The 21,125-nt window shown below is 49.0% G+C and overlaps 1 protein-coding gene across 1 annotated transcript in view; it reads left to right on the forward strand.

Moving 5' to 3' along the window:
• The window catches only part of LOC135573013 (TBC1 domain family member 30-like), a 131,717-nt gene extending 114,739 nt beyond the window's left edge, over positions 1 to 16,978 (forward strand). The window contains exons 13-15 of the mRNA XM_065022067.1: positions 13,088 to 13,240; positions 13,287 to 13,878; positions 15,412 to 16,978. Of these exons, the coding sequence (XP_064878139.1) occupies positions 13,088 to 13,240; positions 13,287 to 13,878; positions 15,412 to 15,628 (962 nt within the window). The 3' untranslated portion in view covers positions 15,629 to 16,978. The remainder of the gene's footprint in view (positions 1 to 13,087; positions 13,241 to 13,286; positions 13,879 to 15,411) is intronic.
• The last annotated feature ends 4,147 nt before the right edge of the window (positions 16,979 to 21,125 follow it).

The raw sequence follows: 21,125 nt of genomic DNA on the forward strand, positions 1-21,125 counted from the left end.
GTAGATGGACAGATTGAGGAGGTGGTGGTGTCTATAGATGGATAGATTGAGGAGGTGGTGGTGTCTATAGATGGATAGATTGAGGAGGTGGTGGTGTCTATAGATGGATAGATTGAGGAGGTGGTGGTGTCTATAGATGGATAGATTGAGGAGGTGGTGGTGTCTAGATGGATTGATTGAGGAGGTGGTGGTGTCTAGATGGATTGATTGAGGAGGTGGTGGTGTCTATAGATGGATAGATTGAGGAGGTGGTGGTGTCTATAGATGGATAGATTGAGGAGGTGGTGGTGTCTAGATGGATTGATTGAGGAGGTGGTGGTGTCTAGATGGATTGATTGAGGAGGTGGTGGTGTCTAGATGGATTGATTGAGGAGGTGGTGGTGTCTATAGATGGATAGATTGAGGAGGTGGTGGTGTCTATAGATGGATAGATTGAGGAGGTGGTGGTGTCTAGATGGATTGATTGATGGGAGGTGGTGGTGTCTAGATGGATTGATTGAGGAGGTGGTGGTGTCCATAGATGGATAGATTGAGGAGGTGGTGGTGTCTATAGATGGATAGATTGAGGAGGTGGTGGTGTCTATAGATGGATAGATTGAGGAGGTGGTGGTGTCTATAGATGGATAGATTGAGGAGGTGGTGGTGTCTATAGATGGATAGATTGAGGAGGTGGTGGTGTCTATAGATGGACAGATTGAGGAGGTGGTGGTGTCTATAGATGGACAGATTGAGGAGGTGGTGGTGTCTATAGATGGATAGATTGAGGAGGTGGTGGTGTCTATAGATGGATTGATTGAGGAGGTGGTGGTGTCTATAGATGGATAGATTGAGGAGGTGGTGGTGTCTGTAGATGGACAGATTGAGGAGGTGGTGGTGTCTATAGATGGATAGATTGAGGAGGTGGTGGTGTCTATAGATGGATAGATTGAGGAGGTGGTGGTGTCTATAGATGGATAGATTGAGGAGGTGGTGGTGTCTATAGATGGATAGATTGAGGAGGTGGTGGTGTCTAGATGGATTGATTGAGGAGGTGGTGGTGTCTAGATGGATTGATTGAGGAGGTGGTGGTGTCCATAGATGGATAGATTGAGGAGGTGGTGGTGTCTATAGATGGATAGATTGAGGAGGTGGTGGTGTCTATAGATGGATAGATTGAGGAGGCGGTGGTGTCTATAGATGGATAGATTGAGGAGGTGGTGGTGTCTATAGATGGACAGATTGAGGAGGTGGTGGTGTCTATAGATGGACAGATTGAGGAGGCGGTGGTGGTGTCTATAGATGGATAGATTGAGGAGGTGGTGGTGTCTATAGATGGATTGATTGAGGAGGTGGTGGTGTCTATAGATGGATAGATTGAGGAGGTGGTGGTGTCTATAGATGGATAGATTGAGGAGGTGGTGGTGTCTGTGGATGGATAGATTGAGGAGGTGGTGGTGTCTATAGATGGATAGATTGAGGTGGTGGTGGTGTCTATAGATGGATAGATTGAGGAGGTGGTGGTGTCTATAGATGGATAGATTGAGGAGGTGGTGGTGTCTATAGATGGATAGATTGAGGAGGTGGTGGTGTCTGTGGATGGATAGATTGAGGAGGTGGTGGTGTCTATAGATGGATAGATTGAGGAGGTGGTGGTGTCTATAGATGGATAGATTGAGGAGGTGGTGGTGTCTATAGATGGATAGATTGAGGAGGTGGTGGTGTCTATAGATGGATAGATTGAGGAGGTGGTGGTGTCTATAGATGGATAGATTGAGGAGGTGGTGGTGTCTATAGATGGATAGATTGAGGAGGTGGTGGTGTCTATAGATGGATAGATTGAGGAGGTGGTGGTGTCTATAGATGGATAGATTGAGGAGGTGGTGGTGTCTATAGATGGATAGATTGAGGAGGTGGTGGTGTCTATAGATGGATAGATTGAGGAGGTGGTGGTGTCTATAGATGGGTAGATTGAGGAGGTGGTGGTGTCTATAGATGGATAGATTGAGGAGGTGGTGGTGTCTATAGATGGACAGATTGAGGAGGTGGTGGTGTCTATAGATGGATAGATTGAGGAGGTGGTGGTGTCTATAGATGGATTGATTGAGGAGGTGGTGGTGTCTATAGATGGATAGATTGAGGAGGTGGTGGTGTCTGTAGATGGACAGATTGAGGAGGTGGTGGTGTCTATAGATGGATAGATTGAGGAGGTGGTGGTGTCTATAGATGGATAGATTGAGGAGGTGGTGGTGTCTATAGATGGATAGATTGAGGAGGTGGTGGTGTCTAGATGGATTGATTGGAGGAGGTGGTGGTGTCTAGATGGATTGATTGAGGAGGTGGTGGTGTCCATAGATGGATAGATTGAGGAGGTGGTGGTGTCTGTAGATGGATAGATTGAGGAGGTGGTGGTGTCTATAGATGGATAGATTGAGGAGGTGGTGGTGTCTATAGATGGATAGATTGAGGAGGTGGTGGTGTCTATAGATGGATAGATTGAGGAGGTGGTGGTGTCTATAGATGGACAGATTGAGGAGGTGGTGGTGTCTATAGATGGACAGATTGAGGAGGTGGTGGTGTCTATAGATGGATAGATTGAGGAGGTGGTGGTGTCTATAGATGGATAGATTGAGGAGGTGGTGGTGTCTATAGATGGATAGATTGAGGAGGTGGTGGTGTCTGTAGATGGACAGATTGAGGAGGTGGTGGTGTCTATAGATGGATAGATTGAGGAGGTGGTGGTGTCTATAGATGGATAGATTGAGGAGGTGGTGGTGTCTATAGATGGATAGATTGAGGAGGTGGTGGTGTCTATAGATGGATAGATTGAGGAGGTGGTGGTGTCTAGATGGAGATTGAGGAGGTGGTGGTGTCTAGATGGATTGATTGAGGAGGTGGTGGTGTCCATAGATGGATAGATTGAGGAGGTGGTGGTGTCTATAGATGGATAGATTGAGGAGGTGGTGGTGTCTATAGATGGATAGATTGAGGAGGTGGTGGTGTCTATAGATGGATAGATTGAGGAGGCGGTGGTGTCTATAGATGGATAGATTGAGGAGGTGGTGGTGTCTATAGATGGACAGATTGAGGAGGTGGTGGTGTCTATAGATGGACAGATTGAGGAGGCGGTGGTGGTGTCTATAGATGGATAGATTGAGGAGGTGGTGGTGTCTATAGATGGATTGATTGAGGAGGTGGTGGTGTCTATAGATGGATAGATTGAGGAGGTGCAGGTGTCTATAGATGGATAGATTGAGGAGGTGGTGGTGTCTGTGGATGGATAGATTGAGGAGGTGGTGGTGTCTATAGATGGATAGATTGAGGTGGTGGTGGTGTCTATAGATGGATAGATTGAGGAGGTGGTGGTGTCTATAGATGGATAGATTGAGGAGGTGGTGGTGTCTATAGATGGATAGATTGAGGAGGTGGTGGTGTCTGTGGATGGATAGATTGAGGAGGTGGTGGTGTCTATAGATGGATAGATTGAGGAGGTGGTGGTGTCTATAGATGGATAGATTGAGGAGGTGGTGGTGTCTATAGATGGATAGATTGAGGAGGTGGTGGTGTCTATAGATGGATAGATTGAGGAGGTGGTGGTGTCTATAGATGGATAGATTGAGGAGGTGGTGGTGTCTATAGATGGATAGATTGAGGAGGTGGTGGTGTCTATAGATGGATAGATTGAGGAGGTGGTGGTGTCTATAGATGGATAGATTGAGGAGGTGGTGGTGTCTATAGATGGATAGATTGAGGAGGTGGTGGTGTCTATAGATGGATAGATTGAGGAGGTGGTGGTGTCTATAGATGGATAGATTGAGGAGGTGGTGGTGTCTATAGATGGATAGATTGAGGAGGTGGTGGTGTCTATAGATGGATAGATTGAGGAGGTGGTGGTGTCTATAGATGGATAGATTGAGGAGGTGGTGGTGTCTATAGATGGATAGATTGAGGAGGTGGTGGTGTCTGTAGATGGATAGATTGAGGAGGTGGTGGTGTCTATAGATGGATAGATTGAGGAGGTGGTGGTGTCTATAGATGGATAGATTGAGGAGGTGGTGGTGTCTGTAGATGGATAGATTGAGGAGGTGGTGGTGTCTGTGGATGGATAGATTGAGGAGGTGGTGGTGTCTGTAGATGGATAGATTGAGGAGGTGGTGGTGTCTATAGATGGATAGATTGAGGAGGTGGTGGTGTCTATAGATGGATAGATTGAGGAGGTGGTGGTGTCTAGATGGATAGATTGAGGAGGTGGTGGTGTCTATAGATGGATAGATTGAGGAGGTGGTGGTGTCTATAGATGGATAGATTGAGGAGGTGGTGGTGTCTATAGATGGATAGATTGAGGAGGTGGTGGTGTCTATAGATGGATAGATTGAGGAGGTGGTGGTGTCTATAGATGGATAGATTGAGGAGGTGGTGGTGTCTATAGATGGATAGATTGAGGAGGTGGTGGTGTCTGTAGATGGATAGATTGAGGAGGTGGTGGTGTCTATAGATTGAGGAGGTGGTGGTGTCTATAGATGGATAGATTGAGGAGGTGGTGGTGTCTATAGATGGATAGATTGAGGAGGTGGTGGTGTCTATAGATGGATAGATTGAGGAGGTGGTGGTGTCTATAGATGGATAGATTGAGGAGGTGGTGGTGTCTATAGATGGATAGATTGAGGAGGTGGTGGTGTCTATAGATGGATAGATTGAGGAGGTGGTGGTGTCTATAGATGGACAGATTGAGGAGGTGGTGGTGTCTATAGATGGACAGATTGAGGAGGCGGTGGTGGTGTCTATAGATGGATAGATTGAGGAGGTGGTGGTGTCTATAGATGGATTGATTGAGGAGGTGGTGGTGTCTATAGATGGATAGATTGAGGAGGTGGTGGTGTCTGTAGATGGACAGATTGAGGAGGTGGTGGTGTCTATAGATGGATAGATTGAGGAGGTGGTGGTGTCTATAGATGGATAGATTGAGGAGGTGGTGGTGTCTATAGATGGATAGATTGAGGAGGTGGTGGTGTCTATAGATGGATAGATTGAGGAGGTGGTGGTGTCTAGATGGATAGATTGAGGAGGTGGTGGTGTCTAGATGGATTGATTGAGGAGGTGGTGGTGTCTATAGATGGATAGATTGAGGAGGTGGTGGTGTCTATAGATGGATAGATTGAGGAGGTGGTGGTGTCTATAGATGGATAGATTGAGGAGGTGGTGGTGTCTATAGATGGATAGATTGAGGAGGTGGTGGTGTCTATAGATGGATAGATTGAGGAGGTGGTGGTGTCTATAGATGGATAGATTGAGGAGGTGGTGGTGTCTATAGATGGATAGATTGAGGAGGTGGTGGTGTCTATAGATGGATAGATTGAGGAGGTGGTGGTGTCTATAGATGGATAGATTGAGGAGGTGGTGGTGTCTATAGATGGATAGATTGAGGAGGTGCAGGTGTCTGTAGATGGACAGATTGAGGAGGTGTTGGTGTCTGTAGATGTATAGATTGAGGAGGAGGTGGTGTCTGTAGATGGATAGATTGAGGAGGTGGTGGTGTCCGTAGATGGATAGATTGAGGAGGTGGTGGTGTCTATAGATGGATAGATTGAGGAGGTGGTGGTGTCTATAGATGGATAGATTGAGGAGGTGGTGGGGTCCATAGATGGATAGATTGAGGAGGTGGTGGTGTCTATAGATGGATAGATTGAGGAGGTGGTGTCTGTAGATGGATAGATTGAGGAGGTGGTGGTGTCTATAGATGTATAGATTGAGGAGGTGGTGGTGTCTATAGATGTATAGATTGAGGAGGTGGTGGTGTCTATAGATGGATAGATTGAGGAGGTGGTGGGGTCCATAGATGGATAGATTGAGGAGGTGGTGGTGTCTATAGATGGATAGATTGAGGAGGTGGTGTCTGTAGATGGATAGATTGAGGAGGTGGTGGTGTCTATAGATGTATAGATTGAGGAGGTGGTGGTGTCTATAGATGTATAGATTGAGGAGGTGGTGGTGTCTATAGATGGATAGATTGAGGAGGTGGTGGTGTCTATAGATGGATAGATTGAGGAGGTGGTGGTGTCTATAGATGGATAGATTGAGGAGGTGGTGGTGTCTATAGATGGATAGATTGAGGAGGTGGTGGTGTCTATAGATGGATAGATTGAGGAGGTGGTGGTGTCTATAGATGGATAGATTGCGGAGGTGGTGGTGTCTATAGATGGACAGATGGAGGTGGTGGTGGTCTGTGGATGGATAGATTGAGGAGGTGGTGGTGTCTGTAGATGGATAGATTGAGGAGGTGGTGGTGTCCATAGATTGAGGAGGTGGTGGTGTCTATAGATGGATAGATTGAGGAGGTGGTGGTGTCTATAGATGGATAGATTGAGGAGGTGGTGGTGTCTATAGATGGATAGATTGAGGAGGTGGTGGTGTCTATAGATGGATAGATTGAGGAGGTGGTGGTGTCTATAGATGGATAGATTGAGGAGGTGGTGGTGTCCATAGATGGATAGATTGAGGAGGTGGTGGTGTCTATAGATGGACAGATTGAGGAGGTGGTGGTGTCCATAGATTGAGGAGGTGGTGGTGTCTGTAGATGGATAGATTGAGGAGGTGGTGGTGTCTATAGATGGATATATTGAGGAGGTGGTGGTGTCTGTAGATGGATAGATTGAGGAGGTGGTGGTGTCTGTAGATGCATAGATTGAGGAGGTGATGGTGTCTATAGATGGATAGATTGAGGAGGTGATGGTGTCTGTGGATGGACAGATTGAGGAGGTGGTGTCTGTGGATGGACAGATTGAGGAGGTGGTGGTGTCTGTGGATGGATAGATTGAGGAGGTGGTGGTGTCTGTAGATGGATAGATTGAGGAGGTGGTGGTGTCTGTAGATGGATAGATTGAGGAGGTGGTGGTGTCCGTAGATGGATAGATTGAGGAGGTGGTGGTGTCTAGATGGACAGATTGAGGAGGTGGTGGTGTCTGTAGATGGATAGATTGAGGAGGTGGTGGTGTCTATAGATGGATAGATTGAGGAGGTGGTGGTGTCTATAGATGGATAGATTGAGGAGGTGGTGGTGTCTATAGATGGACAGATTGAGGAGGTGGTGGTGTCCGTGGATGGATAGATTGAGGAGGTGGTGGTGTCTATAGATGGATAGATTGAGGAGGTGGTGGTGTCTGTAGATGGATAGATTGAGGAGGTGGTGGTGTCTCTAGATGGATAGATTGAGGAGGTGGTGGTGTCCGTGGATGGATCGATTGAGGAGGTGGTGGTGTCCGTGGATGGATAGATTGAGGAGGTGGTGGTGTCCGTGGATGGATAGATTGAGGAGGTGGTGGTGTCTATAGATGGATAGATTGAGGAGGTGGTGGTGTCTATAGATGGATAGATTGAGGAGGTGGTGGTGTCTATAGATGGATAGATTGAGGAGGTGGTGGTGTCCATAGATGGATAGATTGAGGAGGTGGTGGTGTCTGTAGATGGATAGATTGAGGAGGTGGTGGTGTCTATAGATGGATAGATTGAGGAGGTGGTGGTGTCTATAGATGGATAGATTGAGGAGGTGGTGGTGTCTAGATGGATTGATTGAGGAGGTGGTGGTGTCTAGATGGATTGATTGAGGAGGTGGTGGTGTCCATAGATGGATAGATTGAGGAGGTGGTGGTGTCTATAGATGGATAGATTGAGGAGGTGGTGGTGTCTGTAGATGTATAGATTGAGGAGGTGGTGGTGTCTATAGATGGACAGATTGAGGAGGTGGTGGTGTCTATAGATGGACAGATTGAGGAGGTGTTTGTGACCTGTCGGTCAGGAAGCAGCAGGCTCTGGAACGGAGGGGGGTTTCTGGGCTGCTGTTAGCTGGTCTGGGGTTAGGATCTGCTGTTAGCTGGTCTGGGGTCAGGATCTGCTGTTAGCTGGTCTGGAGTCAGGATCTGCTGTTAGCTGGTCTGGGGTCAGGATCTGCTGTTAGCTGGTCTGGGGTCAGGATCTGCTGTTAGCTGGTCTGGAGTCAGGATCTGCTGTTAGCTGGTCTGGAGTCAGGATCTGCTGTTAGCTGGTCTGGGGTTAAGATCTGCTGTTAGCTGGTCTGGGGTCAGGATCTGCTGTTAGCTGGTCTGGGGTCAGGATCTGCTGTTAGCTGGTCTGGGGTCAGGATCTGCTGTTAGCTGGTCTGGGGTCAGGATTGGCTGTTAGCTGGTCTGGGGTTAGGATCTGCTGTTAGCTGGTCTGGGGTTAAGATCTGCTGTTAGCTGGTCTGGGGTTAACATTTACATTTACATTTAAGTCATTTAGCAGACGCTCTTATCCAGAGCGACTTACAAATTGGTGCTTTCACCTTAAGACATCCAGTGGAACAGCCACTTTACAATAGTGCATCTAGGTCTTTTAAGGGGGGTGAGAAGGATTACTTTATCCTATCCTAGGTATTCCTTAAAGAGGTGGGGTTTCAGGTGTCTCCGGAAGGTGGTGATTGACTCTGCTGTCCTGGCGTCGTGAGGGAGTTTGTTCCACCATTGGGGGGCCAGAGCAGCGAACAGTTTTGACTGGGCTGAGCGGGAACTGTACTTCCTCAGTGGTAGGGAGGCGAGCAGGCCAGAGGTGGAAGAACGCAGTGCCCTTGTTTGGGTGTAGGGCCTGATCAGAGCCTGGAGGTACTGAGGTGCCGTTCCCCTCACAGCTCCGTGGAGGCAAGCACCATGGTCTTGTAGCGGATGCGAGCTTCAACTGGAAGCCAGTGGAAGAGCGGGGTGACGTGAGAGAACTTGGGAAGGTTGAACACCAGACGGGCTGCGGCGTTCTGGATGAGTTGTAGGGGTTTAATGGCACAGGCAGGGAGCCCAGCCAACAGCGAGTTGCAGTAATCCAGACGGGAGATGACAAGTGCCTGGATTAGGACCTGCGCCGCTTCCTGTGTGAGGCAGGGTCTATAGATACTCTGCGGATGTTGTAGAGCATGAACCTACAGGAACGGGCCACCGCCTTGATGTTATTTGAGAACGACAGGGTGTTGTCCAGGATCACGCCAAGGTTCTTAGCGCTCTGGGGACGAGGACACAATGGAGTTGTCAACCGTGATGGCGAGATCATGGAACGGGCAGTCCTTCCCGGGAGGAAGAGCAGCTCCGTCTTGCCGAGGTTCAGCTTGAGGTGATGATCCGTCATCCACACTGATATGTCTGCCAGACATGCAGAGATGCGATTCGCCACCTGGTCGTCAGAAGGGGGAAAGGAGAAGATTAATTGTGTGTCGTCTGCATAGCAATGATAGGAGAGACCATGTGAGGTTATGACAGAGCCAAGTGACTTGGTGTATAGCGAGAATAGGAGAGGGCCTAGAACAGAGCCCTGGGGGACACCAGTGGTGAGAGCACGTGGTGAGGAGACGGATTCTCGCCACGCCACCTGGTAGGAGCGACCTGTCAGGTAGGACGCAATCCAAGCGTGGGCGCGCCGGAGATGCCCAACTCTGAGAGGGTGGAGAGGAGGATCTGATGGTTCACAGTATCGAAGGCAGCCGATAGGTCTAGAAGGATGAGAGCAGAGGAGAGAGAGTTAGCTTTAGCAGTGCGGAGCGCCTCCGTGATACAGAGAAGAGCAGTTTCAGTTGAATGACTAGTCTTGAAACCTGACTGATTTGGATCAAGAAGGTCATTCTGAGAGAGATAGCGGGAGAGCTGGCCAAGGACGGCACGTTCAAGAGTTTTGGAGAGAAAAGAAAGAAGGGATACTGGTCTGTAGTTGTTGACATCGGAGGGATCGAGTGTAGGTTTTTCAGAAGGGTGCAACTCTCGCTCTCTTGAAGACGGGAGGGACGTAGCCAGCGGTCAGGGATGAGTTGATGAGCGAGGTGAGGTAAGGGAGAAGGTCACCGGAGATGGTCTGGAGAAGAGAGGAGGGGATAGGGTCAAGCGGGCAGGTTGTTGGGCGGCCGGCCGTCACAAGACGCGAGATGTCATCTGGAGAGAGAGGGGAGAAAGAGGTCAGAGCACAGGGTAGGGCAGTGTGAGCAGAACCAGCGGTGTCGTTTGACTTAGCAAGCGAGGATCGGATGTCGTCGACCTTCTTTTCAAAATGGTTGACGAAGTCATCTGCAGAGAGGGAGGAGGGGGAGGGGGAGGAGGATTCAAGAGGGAGGAGAAGGTGGCAAAGAGCTTCCTAGGGTTAGAGGCAGATGCTTGGAATTTAGAGTGGTAGAAAGTGGCTTTAGCAGCAGAGAGAGGAGGAAAATGTAGAGAGGAGGGAGTGAAAGGATGCCAGGTCAGGGAGGCGAGTTTTCCTCCATTTCCGCTCGGCTGCCCGGAGCCCTGTTCTGTGAGCTCGCAATGAGTCGTGAGCCACGGAGCGGGAGGGGAGGACCGAGCCGGCCTGGAGGATAGGGGACATAGAGAGTCAAAGGATGCAGAAAGGGAGAGAGGAGGGTTGAGGAGGCAGAATCAGGAGATAGGTTGGAGAAGGTTTGAGCAGAGGGAAGAGATGATAGGATGGAAGAGGAGAGAGTAGCGGAGAGAGAGCGAAGGTTGGGACGGCGCGATACCATCCGAGTAGGGGCAGTGTGGGAAGTGTTGGATGGAGCGAGAGGGAAAAGGATACAAGGTAGTGGTCGGAGACTTGGAGGGGAGTTGCAATGAGGTTAGTGGAGGAACAGCATCTAGTAAAGATGAGGTCGAGCGTATTGCCTGCCTTGTGAGTAGGGGGAAGGTGAGAGGGTGAGGTCAAAGAGGAGAGAGTGGAAAGACGGGAGGCAGAGAGGAATGAGTCAAAGGTAGGCGTGGGGAGGTTGAGTCGCCCAGAACTGTGAGAGGTGAGCCGTCCCATAGAGGAAGGAGCTTATCAAGGCATCAAGCTCATTGATGAACTCTCCGAGGGAACCTGGAGGGCGATAAATGATAAGGATGTTAAGCTTGAAAGGGCTGGTAACTGTGACAGCATGGAATTCAAAGGAGGCGATAGACAGATGGGTAAGGGGAGAAGAGAGAATGACCACTTGGGAGAGATGAGGATCGGTGCCACCACCCCGCTGACCAGAAGCTCTCGGGGTGTGCGAGAGCACGTGGGTGGACGAAGAGAGAGCAGTAGGAGTAGCGGTGTTGTCTGTGGTGATCCATGTTTCCGTCAGAGCCAAGAAGTCGAGGACTGGAGGGAGGCATAGGCTGAGATGAACTCTGCCTTGTTGGCCGAGATCGGCAGTTCAGAGGCTACCGGAGACCTGGAACTCCACGTGGGGTCGTGCGCTGGGACCACCAGATTAGGTGGCCGCCGCCATGCGGTGTGGAGCGTTGTATGGTCTGTGCAGAGAGGAGAGAACAGGGATAGACAGACACATAGTTGACAGGCTAGAGAAGAGGCTACGCTAATGCAGAGGAGATTGGAATGACAAGTGGACTACACGTCTCGAATGTTCAGAAAGTTAAGCTACGTAGCAAGAATCTAATTGACTAAAATGATTAAAAATGATACAGTACTGCTGAGGTAGGCTAGCTGCGTTGTTGACACTACCTAATCAAGTCGTTCCGTTGAGTGTGAAGTTTCTACAATGCTGCTTTTCTGGGGGGGCAAGCTGGCTAGCTAGCAGTGTTGGTTACGTTACGTTGCTGTTAGGAGAACGACAACAGCTGGCTGGCTAACCTAGAAAATCGCTCTAGACTACACAATTATCTTTGAAACAAAGACGGCTATGTAGCTAGCTACGATCAAACAAATCACACCGTTGGGACTGTAATGAAATGAAATGAAGATATGATACTACCTGTGGAGCGTCAGCGGAATGCGACCGGAATGCGAAAGTTCTATTCAGTAGACGTTGGCTGGCTGTTGGCTAGCTAGGGAGTGTCTCCTACGTTAAGGACGACAAAATAGCTGGCTAGCTAACCTCGGTAAATTAAGATAATCACTCTAAGACTACACACTCTAACTACACAATTATCTTGGATACGAAGACAGCAAAGACAACTATGTAGCTAGCTAACACTACACTAATCAAGTCGTTCAGTTGAGTGTGATAGTTACTACAGTGCTACGGTGGACGGTGAACGTGTTGGGCAGATAGGAGATAGGGTCAGGATCTGCTGTTAGCTGGTCTGGGGTCAGGATCTGCTGTTAGCTGGTCTGGGGTCAGGACCTGCTGTTAGCTGGTCTGGGGTCAGGATCTGCTGTTAGCTGGTCTGGGGTCAGGATCTGCTGTTAGCTGGTCTGGGGTTGGATGGTGCTTGTCTGGCGTTGGATGGTGCTGGGGTTGGATGGTGCTGGTCTGGGGTTGGATGGTGCTGGTCTGGGGTTGGATGGTGCTGGTCTGGGGTTGGATGGTGCTGGTCTGGCGTTGGATGGTGCTGGTCTGGGGTTGGATGGTGCTGGTCTGGCGTTGGATGGTGCTGGTCTGGCGTTGGATGGTGCTGGTCTGGCGTTGGATGGTGCTGGTCTGGCGTTGGATGGTGCTGGTCTGGGGTTGGATGGTGCTGGTCTGGGGTTGGATGGTGCTGGTCTGGCGTTGGATGGTGCTGGTCTGGGGTTGGATGGTGCTGGTCTGGGGTTGGATGGTGCTGGTCTGGGGTTGGATGGTGCTGGTCTGGCGTTGGATGGTGCTGGTCTGGCGTTGGATGGTGCTGGTCTGGCGTTGGATGGTGCTGGTCTGGCGTTGGATGGTGCTGGTCTGGCGTTGGATGGTGCTGGTCTGGCGTTGGATGGTGCTGGCTCTTCTCTGTGACTGACAGGAGAGTGTCAGTCTGTCTGGCCTGTTGGCTCCCCATCTAAACACGGCATCACCTAACAGGAATCTACTACTTGTGTAACAGACTTCCATTGGATTTGGCTCCCGAGCTTCTATTCCCAAACTATTTTTCTAACTCCCAGATGTGTCTGTCTTCAGTAATCAGGACTCAAAGCTCCTTATAAACCCAAAGCACTATTTGATGTAACTCTGTAAAGCTTCTTCATCTTGTCCCCATGATAAATGTAAGCTCTGCGCTGAGGTCTGAGGTTGGGGCAGAGCCAGATTGTTGTCTTATTAATGCTAGATGTTTCTTATTGCTGCATGTGGAATCCTCTTTATATTCACGTCATGCTATGGTGTTATTATTGTCCTGCTGCTGCAGTAGGCAGACAGAACATTGACCTGTGTGTGTTCTCTCTGTAGATAGATGTCCAGCCACCAGCGTGTTAGCATCTCAGCTACATCCTTCTCCTGTCGTCAACCACCTGTTGCTAGGCAGGAAGCCCAGGAACAGCCTGAAACACCCTCTCTCCCCTCTCCCCTCCAGCCTGCGAGGTGTCCCCTGCCTCAGGCACAGTCCAGCCCTGCCACCCCTGGCCCCGCCCCTAACCCCACTCCCTAGCGGGAGAGGGGAGGAACAGACTGGTATCTCAGGCTGAAGACTGTCAGAGCAGGGTGGGGTCCCCCTTGCGTGCCCACGTACGTGCCCACCGCAGGAACATAGCCCGGGCACGGGTACAGCTAGGGTTTGGAGACATGGACAGACACCCTCATCAGGCGGAGGAGGCCAGCCACCCTCATCAGGCGGAGGAGGCCAGCCACCCTCATCAGGCGGAGGAGGCCAGCCACCCTCATCAGGCGGAGGAGGCCAGCCACCCTCATCAGGCGGAGGAGGCCAGCCACCCTCATCAGGCGGAGGAGGCCAGCCACCCTCATCAGGCGGAGGAGGCCAGCCACCCTCATCAGGCGGAGGAGGCCAGCCACCCTCATCAGGCGGAGGAGGCCAGCCACCCTCATCAGGCGGAGGAGGCCAGCCACCCTCATCAGGCGGAGGAGGCCAGCCACCCTCATCAGGCGGAGGAGGGAGGAGGCCAGCCACCCTCACCCTCAGGCGGAGGAGGCCAGCCACCCTCATCAGGCGGGAGGAGGCCAGCCACCCTCATCAGGCGGAGCAGGACAGACACCTCATCAGGCGGAGGAGAGAGATGGAGTGGGTGAGGGAAAGGCTGACCCTGATGATGAGGGTAGTCACCTCCTGTGTCTCCTGCCCAGGCCTCAGTAAGGAGGTCCCAGCTGTGGTGGAAGAGGAGGAGCACCTGTTGTCTCAGGCGGAGGCTGGACTCTGGATCAGAACTAAACCAGACCCCACCTCCACTACCCTCCTCTCCTAGAGAGACTGGACCCAGACACACTACCCTCCTCTCCTAGAGAGACTGACCAACCTCCACTACCCTGCTCTCCTAGAGAGACTGACCCAGACACACTACCCTGCTCTCCTAGAGAGACTGACCCAGACACACACTACCCTGCTCTCCTAGAGAAACTGATCCAGACACACTACCCTCCTCTCCCACCATCCCAGAGCTGCCTGTCCTGCCTCCTCTTCCTCGACCACCCTCATCACACCACCACCACCATCAACAGTCTGACCCTTCAATCTCCTCTCAGAACATCTACTGTATGAGACTCTCTCCTGGTAGCCCTGTTACCCTCACTAACCCCCTCCCCTGTTACCCTCACTAACCCCCTACTCCTGTTACCCTCACTAACCCCCTACTCCTGTTACCCTCTCTAACCCCTACTCCTTTTACCCTCACTAACCCCTACTCCTGTTACCCTCACTAACCCCCCCTACTCCTGTTACCCTCACTAACCCCCTCCCCCTGTTACCCTCACTAACCCCCCTACTCCTGTTACCCTCACTAACCCCCTACTCCTGTTACCCTCACTAACCCCCTCCCCTGTTACCCTCACTAACCCCCTCCCCTGTTACCCTCACTAACCCCCTCCCCTGTTACCCTCACTAACCCCCTCCTCCTGTTACCCTCACTAACCCCCTCCTCCTGTTACCCTCACTAACCCCCTACTCCTGTTACCCTCTCTAACCCCTCCCCTGTTACCCTCACTAACCCCCTACTCCTGTTACCCTCACTAACTCCCCCTCCCCCTGTTACCCTCACTAACCCCCTACTCCTGTTACCCTCACTAACCCCCTCCCCCTGTTACCCTCACTAACCCCCTCTCCCTGTTACCCTCTCTAACCCCCCTACTCCTGTTAGCCTCACTAACCCCCTACTCCTTTTACCTTCACTAACCCCCTCCCCCTGTTACCCTCTCTAACCCCCTACTTCCCTCACTAACCCCCTCCCCCTACTTCCCTCTCTAACCCCTTCCTGGTACCCTCACTAACCTCCCTCCTCCCCTCTCTAACCCCTACTCCCTCTCTAAACCCCCTACTCCCCTCTCTAACCCCTCCTCCCTCTCTAACCCCCTCCTCCCCTCACTAACCCCCCTCCTCCCTCACTAACCCCCTCCTCCCTCACTAACCCCCCTCCTCCCCTCTCTAACCCCCACCCCCTGTTACCCTTACTAACCCTCCTCTTGGTACCCTCACTAACCCCCTCCTCCCCTCTCTACCCCCCTACTCCCTGTTACCCTCTCTAACCCCCTACTACCCTCACTAACCCCTACTCCCCTCTCTAACCCCCTCCTCCCCTCTCTAACCCCCTCCTCCCTCTCTAACCCCCATACTCCTGGTACCCGCTATCTCCCTCCCTCCCTCTCCCCTGCCCCTCCACCCCCCAGCAGGTGTTCTCTCCCTTCCCGAGTGTGAAACAGCACAGGAGGTCAGCTGCAGCCCGTAACCTGGGTCTCTACGGTCCCACAGCCAGAACCCCCACAGTTCACTTCCCTCAGCTCAGCCTGAACCGTTCCTCCTCCACTCTCTCCACCAGGAAGCGCTAGAGGCCACGCTTCACTGACTGACTGGCTCTGAACCGTTCCTCCACTCTCTCCACCAGGAAGCGCTAGAGGCCACGCTTCACTGACTGACTGGCTCTGAACCGTTCCTCCACTCTCTCCACCAGGAAGCGCTAGAGGCCACGCTTCACTGACTGACTGGCTCTGGAAAATATACAACCTGATTCTCTCTGATGGTCTGGATCTGTGGCATTGGGACAGGGGACTGTACCTGAGAGGAACAGGCAGGGACAGTATCAGCTATGGTCTGATCCACTGCTGTAGTTAGGCCCTTAACTCTTCACAGTGAAGGTCTCCCCTCTCAACCACTGGGGAGGAAGAGCTGCTATGAAACCCACTATGTTGTAGTCATCTCCCTGGGTCTGTCTGTCTGAATGTCATCATGGGACATCTCTGTCCACTCACCTTCTCTTCCAGGTCAAGTTCTCTTCACCATAACATAATATTGAACCCTTAAAGCTCCTTCCTTCCTCTCAGCCTATTTCTGTTTCCACTTCCTGTCTGCCTGTTACTTCCTGTCAATGTCTCTCCACAGTAAGACTCCATACTGAAAGATCCATAGACCATATCATGCCAATGGATCTGATTGAATTGTTCTCTACAGTCTACCATGGATCTGATTGTAGTGTTCTCTACAGTCTACCGTGGATCTGATTGTATTGTTCTCTACAGTCTACCGTGGATCTGATTGTATTGTTCTCTACAGTCTACCATGGATCTGATTGTATTGTTCTCTACAGTCTACCATGGATCTGATTGTATTGTTCTCTACAGTCTACCATGGATCTGATTGTAGTGTTCTCTACAGTCTACCGTGGATCTGATTGTATTGTTCTCTACAGTCTACCATGGATCTGATTGTATTGGATCTGATTGTATTGTTCTCTACAGTCTACCATGGATCTGATTGTATTGTTCTCTACAGTCTACCGTGGATCTGATTGTATTGGATCTGATTGTATTGTTCTCTACAGTCTACCATGGATCTGATTGTATTGTTCTCTACAGTCTACCGTGGATCTGATTGTATTGTTCTCTACAGTCTACCGTGGATCTGATTGTATTGTTCTCTACAGTCTACCATGGATCTGATTGTATTGTTCTCTACAGTCTACCATGGATCTGATTGTATTGGATCTGATTGTATTGTTCTCTACAGTCTACCATGGATCTGATTGTATTGGATCTGATTGTATTGTTCTCTACAGTCTACCATGGATCTGATTGTATTGTTCTCTACAGTCTACCGTGGATCTGATTGTATTGTTCTCTACAGTCTACCATGGATCTGATTGTATTGTTCTCTACAGTCTACCGTGGATCTGATTGTATTGTTCTCTACAGTCTACCGTGGATCTGATTGTATTGTACATCTGGATTGTATTGTTCTCTACAGTCTACCGTGGATCTGATTGTAGTGGATCTGATTGTATTGTTCTCTACAGTCTACCATGGATCTGATTGTAGTGTTCTCTACAGTCTACCATGGATCTGATCTGATTGTATGTTCTCTACAGTCTACTGAACTCGTGGATCTGATTGTAGTGTTCTCTACAGTCTACCGTGGATCTGATTGTATTGTTCTCTACAGTCTACCGTGGATCTGTTTGTAGTGTTCTCTACAGTCTACCGTGGATCTGATTGTATTGTTCTCTACAGTCTACCGTGGATCTGATTGTATTGTTCTCTACAGTCTACCGTGGATCTGTTTGTAGTGTTCTCTACAGTCTACCATGGATCTGATTGTATTGTTCTCTACAGTCTACCATGGATCTGATTGTATTGTTCTCTACAGTCTACCGTGGATCTGATTGTAGTGTTCTCTACAGTCTACCGTGGATCTGATTGTATTGGATCTGATTGTATTGTTCTCTACAGTCTACCGTGGATCTGATTGTAGTGGATCTGATTGTATTGTTCTCTACAGTCTACCGTGGATCTGATTGTAGTGTTCTCTACAGTCTACCATGGATCTGATTGTATTGGATCTGATTGTAGTGTTCTCTACAGTCTACCGTGGATCTGATTGTATTGTTCTCTACAGTCTACCGTGGATCTGTTTGTAGTGTTCTCTACAGTCTACCATGGATCTGATTGTATTGTTCTCTACAGTCTACCGTGGATCTGATTGTATTGTTCTCTACAGTCTACCATGGATCTGATTGTATTGTTCTCTACAGTCTACCATGGATCTGATTGTATTGTTCTCTACAGTCTACCGTGGATCTGATTGTATTGTTCTCTACAGTCTACCATGGATCTGATTGTATTGGATCTGATTGTATTGTTCTCTACAGTCTACCGTGGATCTGATTGTATTGTTGGTAAATGAACCCCCACCATCCTGGTGTCAGAGGTCACTGCACTCCTAATAAAGAAGGTGAAAGGATGCTGTCGGCTGTTTCATTTTATCTTGGTAAGAGCTCCGTTCAATCTGCCTATAAAATGTCAATGTTTCTGAGACGATAACGCAGGCCTTTCATGCTACAGGTTGACCGTCCCGCCCGGTTTCAGTGCTTTAGCGAGCTTGAAATGTACACGTCCTTTCCCATTGAGCAGATATATGCAGCGTCTCCACTAACGTTGCCTTTAAACTTCAGTAACACTGTAGCTCTGAACTCAGACCATATAACACTGTAGCTCTGAACTCAGGGTTATAACACTGTAGCTCTGAACTCAGACCATATAACACTGTAGCTCTGAACTCAGGGTTATAACACTGTAGCTCTGAACTCAGGGTTATAACACTGTAGCTCTGAACTCAGGGTTATAACACTGTAGCTCTGAACTCAGACCATATAACACTGTAGCTCTGAACTCAGGGTTATAACACTGTAGCTGTGAACTCAGACCATATAACACTGTAGCTCTGAACTCAGTTATAACACTGTAGCTCTGAACTCAGGGTTATAACACTGTAGCTCTGAACTCAGGGTTATAACATTGTAGCTCTGAACTCAGGGTTATAACACTGTAGCTCTGAACTCAGGGACCATAACATTTGCAGGCCGCTCTGAACTCAGACCATATAACACTGTAGCTCTGAACTCAGGGTTATAACACTGTAGCTCTGAACTCAGGGTTATAACACTGTAGCTCTGAACCATTCAGACCAGTTTATAACACTGTAGCTCTGAACTCAGACCATATAACACTGTAGCCTGAAACTGTAGGGTTATGCAACACTGTAGGGTTCCCCTCAAACTCCAGACCACCATAACACTGTAGCTCTGAACTCAGACCATATAACACTGTAGCTCTGAACTCAGGGTTATAACACTGTAGCTCTGAACTCAGGTTATAACACTGTAGCTCTGAACTCAGGGTTATAACACTGTAGCTCAGGGGTTATGAGCTCTGAACTCAGGGTTATAACACTGTAGCTCTCTGAACTCAGACCATATAACACTGTAGCTCTGAACTCAGACCATATAACACTGTAGCTCTGAACTCAGGGTTATAACACTGTAGCTCTGAACTCAGGGTTATAACACTGTAGCTCTGAACTCAGGGTTATAACACTGTAGCTCTGAACTCAGACCATATAACACTGTAGCTCTGATCTCAGGGTTATAACACTGTAGCTCTGAACTCAGACCATATAACACTGTAGCTCTGAACTCAGGGTTATAACACTGTAGCTCTGAACTCAGGGTTATAACACTGTAGCTCTGAACTCAGACCATATAACACTGTAGCTCTGAACTCAGACCATATAACACTGTAGCTCTGAACTCAGGGTTATAACACTGTAGCTCTGAACTCAGACCATATAACACTGTAGCTCTGAACTCAGGGTTATAACACTGTAGCTCTGAACTCAGGGTTATAACACTGTAGCTCTGAACTCAGACCATATAACACTGTAGTTCTGAACTCAGGGTTATAACACTGTAGCTCTGAACTCAGGGTTATAACACTGTAGCTCTGAACTCAGACCATATAACACTGTAGCTCTGATCTCAGGGTTATAACACTGTAGCTCTGAACTAAGACCATATAACACTGTAGCTCTGAACTCAGGGTTATAACACTGTAGCTCTGAACTGGTTATAACACTGTAGCTCTGAACTCAGACCATATAACACTGTAGCTCTGAACTCAGACCATATAACACTGTAGTTCTGAACTCAGGTTTATAACAAGCTCTGAACTCAGGGTTATAACACTGTAGCTCTGAACTCAGACCATATAACACTGTAGCTCTGAACTCAGGGTTATAACACTGTAGCTCTGAACTCAGGGTTATAACACTGTAGCTCTGAACTCAGGGTTATAACACTGTAGCTCTGAACTCAGACCATATAACACTGTAGCTCTGAACTCAGACCATATAACACTGTAGCTCTGAACTCAGACCATATAACTCTGTAGCTCTGAACTCAGGGTTATAACACTGTAGCTCTGAACTCAGACCATATAACACTGTAGCTCTGAACTCAGGGTTATAACACTGTAGCTTTGAACTCAGGGTTATAACACTGTAGCTCTGAACTCAGGGTTATAACACTGTAGCTCTGAACTCAGACCATATAACACTGTAGCTCTGAACTCAGGGTTATAACACTGTAGCTCTGAACTCAGACCATATAACACTGTAGCTCTGAACTCAGACCAATAACACTGTAGCTCTGAACTCAGGGTTATAACACTGTAGCTCTGAACTCAGGGTTATAACACTGTAGCTCTGAACTCAGGGTTATAACACTGTAGCTCTGAACTCAGACCATATAACACTGTAGCTCTGAACTCAGACCATATAACACTGTAGCTCTGAACTCAGACCATATAACACTGTAGCTCTGAACTCAGGGTTATAACACTGTAGCTCTGAACTCAGGGTTATAACACTGTAGCTCTGAACTCAGGGTTATAACACTGTAGCTCTGAACTCAGGGTTATAACACTGTAGCTCTGGAACTCAGGGTTATAACACTGCTCTGAGCTCAGGGCTCTGAACTCAGGGTTATAACACTGTAGCTCTGAACTCAGGGTTATAACACTGTAGCTCTGAACTCAGGGTTATAACACTGTAGCTCTGAACTCAGGGTTATAACACTGTAGCTCTGAACTCAGGGTTATAAACACTGCAGCTCTGAACTCAGGGTTATAACACTGTAGCTCTGAACTCAGGGTTATAACACTGTAGCTCTGAACTCATATAACACTGTAGCTCTGAACTCAGACCATATAACACTGTAGCTCTGAACTCAGACCACCTGGGGGTGGTTTCTGAACTCAGGTTATAACACTGTATCTCTGAACTCAGGGTTATAACACTGTAGCTCTGAACTCAGACCATATAACACTGTAGCTCTGAACTCAGGGTTATAACACTGTAGACTCTGAATATAACACTGTAGCTCTGAACTCAGACCATATAACACTGTAGCTCTGAACTAACACAGACCATATAACACTGTAGCTCTGAACTCAGTGGTTATAACACTGTAGCTCTGAACTCAGACCATATAACACTGTA

Source organism: Oncorhynchus nerka, linkage group LG8, assembly GCF_034236695.1.
Source record: "Oncorhynchus nerka isolate Pitt River linkage group LG8, Oner_Uvic_2.0, whole genome shotgun sequence".
Lineage (NCBI taxonomy): Eukaryota > Metazoa > Chordata > Actinopteri > Salmoniformes > Salmonidae > Oncorhynchus > Oncorhynchus nerka.